Consider the following 7826-nt stretch of genomic DNA (forward strand, 5'->3'; position numbering starts at 1 on the left):
TTTTTGAGCTATTAGTGTCACAGACAGTATTGCTATTTATTTTCCATACCTAGTTGCTCTTGAGTGTGCAGGTGAGCCTTCTTGAAATGCTGTTGTCTGGTCATGAAGGTACTCCAGCTTTCCTGTTGAGTCTGCAGTTCCAAGATTTTTGGTTCTGAAACAAATGAAATGACAATGATATATGTCCAAGCCTGGATAATGTAAAATTTAGAGGGGAACATAAGGTCCACAATATTCCCATACACTTGTGTTATTCTAAATGGTTGAGGTCATGGGTTCCTGAGGGGCTGCCAAAGTAGACTTGACAAGTTGCTGCTGTGCATAGTGCACATTGCAGCTGTAGGTTACTAATGGTGGCAGATATGTGGAAGAAAAAGTGTATTGATCAAAATTAAATAAGTGTCTCAGCTATAGAAGATAATCTAGTTCTGAAATTATCATGGAGAAAATCTAAAGCTATTTCCTTATGAATGTAATGTCAACATATCCCATGTGTTTAAATGTATTTCAAAGATTTAATGGTTTCATCACCCTGACCCTATAATAGCGTCATGGTATATCTATCTGTTTATGGAATTTTCCACAATTCTTTGATATTAACATAAATTAATGAAACATAAAATGTACTGATGTACTCCATGTTTCTTACATTTGAGCTGGTTGACCCAATTCTAGTTCATAGTTCTCAACCTGTTGCAAATTTTATGCATTTTAAGAGAATTATTTGCATTTTGCACCTGTCTTACTTAACAGGCATACTTATTTGAGAACAATTTTCCTGATTCCCATTCTTAAGTGTATTGTTTACAATTGTTTGAATAATAAGCTTGTGTTAAGGTTTTGAAATCTGTTGATGTCTACACTGTTTGGTCAAAATATTGTTTTTAAACACTGAATATAACTGATGTAAATAGATGCAGAAATTTGAGTGCATACTGATGTTACTTATTAAGGCTGCACTTTTGAGTACATTTTTATAGGGCTCTCCACTGCAATATTGATCTTCTAAATTTAGCCTTTGGCTACATCTGATGTGTATCATGCTGCATTTTATACTTGTTATCTGGCAATTACGGTAGATCTCTACGCAAAAGCTTACCTCCTGGGGAATAACTTCCAGTGATGGTGAAGTGGAATGTTGGCCATATCCTCCTTGTTTAAAAATGATGTAAATTCAGTATTTCCTCCAATGAATTTAAGAACAAAACTACTCTGATTCAGGTCTGCAATTTCAGAGGTACCTTTTGTATTTTGAAACTATGCAGTAGACGTACTTAGCTGTGCTTTTGTATTAGGGAAATGTGTGGAGTTTAGAAGGAGCTTTAGAAACTAATTTGTTAATTTGAGTTTCAATAGTGAAAATAGTGAACTCCAAACCTCTGATCATTGATGAGTGAATGTCAATGCTGCTGAATCCAAAATCTACCTGTTTGTGAAGTTTTATTCATGATTTCTATGGCTTTCAAATGTTTCCTAATGTTTTAAGAATGTAAGTTAAAGATACTAGATTCTGTTTATCTTATAAAATTTGATCCCTCTAGTAATAATTCTGCCTTGCCTGGAACTGTAATCCAAATGTTTGTCACCTTTTGTAGATGTTTCACCTGTTAACATTACCAAACTTTCAACTGCCTGCGATTCATTTTTTCCAGTAAGAGGCAACCTGGACTTCAAAATTTCCCCTGACTGTCCAATCACTGAAAAAAAAACTAGGTCATTAGTGTACAGGTTAGGGGTAGTATTGCAGTGTTGACTTTATTGACCCAAGTCAATGCAAATAAGCAGAATGCAAATCAGCTCTTTCCACACGTTCTTTCATGCAGTTAGTGTACGTTATTGTGACTTGTCTATTGTTTTGATCTTTTGAATATAGTTTGGTTGATTTAAATCCAAAGTATTCTGCTTATTGATGTCTGCGTTTTTGTAAAAACAAGAATCCGAAAATCAGAGCTGCTTATCGCTAGGTTTTTCAACTCAATGAGTTAATGTACATAAGTTCAAAGAGGAAATTGTATTGAATGACAGCATAATAAGGGTAATAATGAATCAGCAGCACTTTTTACGCTGTGCTCGATTTTTGTTTTCCATTGACTTTAGCTGACATTTGGTATTGCTCATTTTAGCATTTCTACCAGTGACTGATCCCTACCCACCTTGCCTATGTTGGGGTTAATTTGTTCTTTTTCTACATGCATATCTGAAAATGTAACCTCACTGTGTTCAGCTAATTTTCTTGTAGTGTGGAAGCCTAATACCTGTGAAGCTCCACTTATACTGCTACTAAATATAATTTTTGCCACTTACTGCATTTGGCTGAAATTTGCATAATACTGAATCCAGTCTGAGCTCTGCTCTGCATTCCAATGGCTTCCAGACTGAAGCTTTTATCACTAAGGCCATTGTCTCTAACTTCCTTCGAGTCCAGAAAAATATTATGTTGTTTCATTTTCTACCTAAATTTGTTATAATCTTCAAAGGTGCAGTCTTTGTGGCTTCATGCTAGCTGCTTTATATTTCATTTCAGTTCATTGAGAACAGCAATTTGAATTAACATTCGAGGATCAAAAAATGTCAGAAAACCCTATAACATTTCAGTAGTATTTAGATATTCAATTTCATTGCTGTAGCCTCCAGGGCTATGGGCCAAGAGCTGAAAAATGGGATTAGTGTAGTCAGAACTTTGGGCCAAATGGCCTCAGGTGCTGTAAACATTTTAGTCTATTTTTTTGTGGTGGGGTCTATCCAAACAACAGTGCATATTTCAGTTTTGGGTAGTCTAAGATATTGCTTCATTTTTATGCTAGAGATGACTGTCTAACTTGAAGTAATTACTTTTTATACAAAATCTACATTTATTGGTTGCTGAAGAAAAAGTAGGTGCATGACTGCATGTAATTTAGGGAATAAGCTTTCATTTCAAAAAGTATAAAACTTTTTTTTATGTAAAAAGAAATGTAGTTATAGTCGTTTACTTCACTAAACAGAGGTCTTAATTAGTTTTAACAAATGGTCATGCATGAAGCCTATTTGAGTTGTTATTTCTGTTCTGCTCTTCCTTTGTCCAAAAATGATGCAATATTAGATTTTAGGAGACAACAGTGGTTTTAAGTTTCTTTCTTTAAATATTTTAAATGTGTAAAAGTTGTTGAGGAATGTGTATTAAATATTGGCAAGTGCAGACTAAGGGGTTTTTAGAAGTATTATGACAGACCATTGTCATTCACTATAATCGAACAAGAATACATTTCTACACTTTGTCTGTTGTTGCAAAGTGACCTGTATCACAATGCTTTGAATGTATTTTTTCTTTAGTTATCTTGTTTTATAATCTGTTATTTGTCGTCCATATTCATAAAAGATAAAAAAAATCTTGATGCAACAGGCTAGCATTTACGTTGTTCTCAAAGTTAAGTATCTCAGAAGTCAATGTTTTATTAATTCAAGGGAAAACATGTAATGCATTTGGTTGCCACAGAGCTTAAATATATAAAACAATTGTAATATTTTGTGAAATTTTGATAATGAGAATTATGGTAACTTTCTAATGAATGTATTGGAATATTTGCAAACAAGATTTTACCATTAAAAAATTTTAAGTTGTGTGCATTTTAAAAACTTTATATTTGTCTTACTTATTAAACTTCCAGTTTTGCAATGATTGTAGTTAATTATTTAACTATTTTTGCTGACTGCGATTGAGAAAAAATTATGGCACTATTTTACACACAGTTAAAAATAGTTAACTGATGACATTTCAATTCTGCTGCCTTTTATTTCCCAACATTCTCATCTTGCTTGTCCATGAGCACTGGTAGGCGGTTGGTATTTCACCCAGTTACAATTTTTTTAAGAGCCTGTTAGTCTATTGGACATCACAACTAAGCTACTTCATATCAAATCGCTCTCACATTCCTAGCAGACATCATTGGAGCTAACACTTAGAATTTTCATAGAAAATTCTTTGAAGCAGGCCCTTCAGCCCATCAATTCCAAACCGACCCTCCAAACAACATCTCACCCAGACACATCCCCCTACCCTATCCCTGTAACTTTGCATTTTCCATGGCTAATCCATCTAGCTTGCACATCCCTGAACGCTACGGGCAATTTAGCATGGCCAGTCCACCTAACCTACACATCTTTGGACTGTAGGAGGAAACTGGAGCACCCAGAGGAAACCCACACAGACATGGTCCACACAGACAGTCGCCAAAGGGTGAAATTGAACCACTAAGCCACCGGTCTGCCCACTAGACTTTTGTTCCTCTGCCACTTTTTGCCCTTGCTTTTGAGGCTTGAAATTCTTCGATCAGTTATTGTATCAGAGTCCTCTTAGGTGAGGTTAATTAATCCTGATTGAATTTGGCAGCCTGGTCAGTATGGCCAACTTACATGTAACTGGCCCATTTGGTTAACTGTCTTTGGTCTATAGTTGCCATTTTTGTCATTGGAAGATGTGCCGAAATGTAACCATGGAAATGTGAATTGAATGTCTTTACTGCGGCAAAAAACATTGCCAAAACCTATGAAAAGCAAGGAGATAGTCCCAATAAAAAAAAGTTTTCAGTTGCTTTGGCAACCTGCATGTTCTATTCTGGAGTAGGAGAGGTTCAGCCATATGATGGAAAGACAGCTGGACTAGGAATTTGCCTCATTCCACAACCTGCCATTGGTGTGTATTGGAAAGTTTTGCAGGTTACTAATCAAATTGTTGCATCGTATAGGAATATGCCTTCATAGTCCATCAAGTTCTGGGATGGGACTCCAACCTGAAGCTTCTGACCAGTGAAGCAGGTATGCTACCACCTCATCATAAGACCTTTGATCAGTGGTTTTAGTGAACTGTGTAGGACATAGGAATAGGAGCAGGCCATTTATCCCCTCGAGCCTGTTCTGCCATTCAATAAGATCATGGTTGATACGTGGCCTAACTCTCGGTACCTGCCTTTGGCCCATATCCCTTTATTAAACAAAAATGTATCTATCTCACAGTACTCCAAGTGGGGTCTAACCAGGGTTTTGTATAACTGCAGCATAATGTCTGCATGCTTATACTGCAGGACTCTAGATAAAAAGGCCAGCATTCCATTAACTTAATTATTTTCTGCACCTGTTTGTGACATTTTAAAGAGCTATGCACCTCAGCCCCCAAGTTTCTAAGACATCCGCTTTAGTTAACTTTGTTCAGTCGAAAGTACTGTTTCTTCAGTCCAAAGTGGATAAACCCTTGCTTACACTGAACTCCCATCTGCTGCAGTTTTGCCCATTTACTTAATTTGTCAATATCCCTTTCATAGATTTGTATGAAATTACAATAGCCAGAAATAGTTTTAAAGTAACCTTTTTCTTTCTGTTGAGTTTTGGATGGGTATAGTAGAAGAGGAAGAAGCATAATAAGGTATTTACTTTTTAGCAGTTTGGCCAATATTGTACTGTGTTCATAAAATATTTGCTTGATGAAATTTGTCAGTTTTTGAGACCCTGCTTTATTCCTTTTTTTGCTGTTAACCTGAAACTCATTCGTTTTGAGTCTGAGCATCCAACGAAATCTGAGATTTAGGACAGATTTGTTTCCACTTCTATTCTCCGTTGATAAAAGAAATTCATCTGGTATACTCCTTTGATCAGAATTTTTTAAAGGCAACCAATTTTGCCACCATTGATTTTTGAATGGTAAGTCGATCAGAATGTATATTGCACCCAGAAGCAATATTTGCCACTGTGACCTTCAAGGTCAAACGTTAGATGCTTTAAAGTGGTATTTCTTGTTTTATGGTGGGACATTTTTGACATGATGTTCAGTCTTTAGGAAGCTCTTGAAAGAATTGTGAAAGTGTTTTTTTGAAAGAGTTCTGAAAATAAAGATGAACTGGGTTAACTAAATCACCTGGGTAGACAAACAGGAAGCTGGGAGAACACAGCAGGCCAGGCAGCATCTGGAGGAAAGGAGCTGTCAACATTTCGGGTATTACTCTTCCTCAGGACTGGATATGGGGTGAAGGTGAGTTACAGATAGAGAGGTGGAGGCAGAATGGTGGTTATAGTGATGGGAACATTTTCTCCCTATTTTCTTTGTCCAGACTTCTCTCATGATTTTGAATACTTAATCAGACTCTACCCAGCCCCGCCCCATTCCAAGGAGAATATTTCCTGCTTCTCCAATCAAGCTTCATAACTTTATAATTCCTCATCTTTAGAACTATTCTCGTAAACTTCTTGTGCACTTTCTTTAAGGCCTTCACATCCTTACTGAAGTACAGTGCTCAGAACTGGACACAATACTCCAGCTGAGGCTGTTAACAAGTTTTGTTATGGTGAAATAAATTTGATGTAATCTCATTGCTGTTGTACTCTATGCCTCTGTTAATAAAGTCCAGGATACTGTTTGCTCTATTAACTATTCTCTGAACCTGTTCTGTCACCTTTAATGACATATGTACACATAGACCTAGGACTGTCTGCTGCTACAACTTCAATTAGTTTTTATTGACGAAGAATAGTTTTCATTTCGAAGAATGTTTTTAGTAACAAAAAAAATCACCTCGCAATTCTCTGCATAAACTGATCTACTTTCAATAATTTTGAAATTGTGCTCTATACCCCAAGTTCTAAATAATTGAAGTATATCAGGTAAAGCAAGAGTTCAGCCACTGGTTTCGGAGGGACTCCACTGCAAACCATCCTCTCATTCCATCCCTGAAAAGCATCCATCTATTAGGACTCCCTGATTCTCAACTTGCAGCCAGTTTTGTATGTGTTTTGCTACCGGACATTATTTCCACAATCTCTAGCTTTGCTTACAAGTCTGTTGTATGGCACTATATCAAATGCCTTCTGAAAGTCTGTATACACTATGTAAACAACATTGCTCTGATCAATCCTCTGTGTTACTTCTTCAAAGTCTTCAGTAATTTAATTAAACTTCACTCCCCTTGAAAAAAATCTATACTGGAATTTAAGTTGGATGAATGCAAGGTATTGCATTTTGGTAAAACAAAGAAGAGCAGGACTTGTACAATTAATGGTAGGTCCCTGGGGAATGTTGTAGAACAAAGAGACCTAGGAATTCAGGTATCATAATTCTTCAAATTTTGTGTCACAAGAAGACATTTAGCATGCTTACGTTCATTGCTCAGACATTTTGAGTAAGAGTTGGGACGTCATGTTAAGGTTGTACAGGTCGTCACTGAGGCCTCTTCTGGAGTACTGTGTATAGTTCTGGTCACCCTGCTAATAGGAAGGATCTTATTAAATTGGAAAGGGTTCAGAAAAGATTTACCAGTTTGAGTTATAAAAATGGGTTGGATAGGCCAGGACTTTTTTTAACTGGAGCATAGGAGGTTGAGGGGGTGACTATATTGAGGTTTATAAAACCATGAGGACCATAGATAAGGTGAATACAAAGGGTTTTTTCCCCGAGGGTGGGTGAGCTCTAAACTATGAGGCATCCTTTTAAGGTGAGAGGAGAAAGATTTAAAAAGGACATGAGGGGCAATTTCTTTTTTACACAGAGTGGTTTGTGTATGAAATGAACTGCCAGAGGAAGTGATGGGTGCAGGTACAGTTACAATGTTTAAAAGACATTTGGATTAGTATATAAATAGGAAAAGTTTGGAAGGATATGGGCCAACCAGTGGCAATTGGGACAAGTTTAGTTTGGAAACATGGTTGGAGTAGACTAGTTGGACTGAAGGGTCTGTTTCCATATGGTATCGCTCTAAGCATTGTTGCGAAGTTGGTATAGTACTTGTGAATTGAAGGCAGGACATTAGAATTGTTTGTAAAATGATAGGGCGGGGGGAAGGGTGTATGGTCCCTTTTAAAGG

General features: G+C 36.7%; 1 protein-coding gene across 1 annotated transcript in view; it reads right to left on the reverse strand.

Annotated features, from left to right (window-relative positions):
* Positions 1–645: 645 nt before the first annotated feature.
* The window catches only part of LOC125484410 (protein dopey-2-like), a 79035-nt gene continuing 71854 nt past the window's right edge, over positions 646–7826 (reverse strand). The window contains exons 9-10 of the mRNA XM_048603044.1: positions 4393–4523; positions 646–690 (exon numbers count right to left, since the gene is read on the reverse strand). Of these exons, the coding sequence (XP_048459001.1) occupies positions 646–690; positions 4393–4523 (176 nt within the window). The remainder of the gene's footprint in view (positions 691–4392; positions 4524–7826) is intronic.

Source organism: Rhincodon typus, chromosome 11, assembly GCF_021869965.1.
Source record: "Rhincodon typus isolate 14 chromosome 11, sRhiTyp1.1, whole genome shotgun sequence".
Classification (NCBI taxonomy): domain Eukaryota; kingdom Metazoa; phylum Chordata; class Chondrichthyes; order Orectolobiformes; family Rhincodontidae; genus Rhincodon; species Rhincodon typus.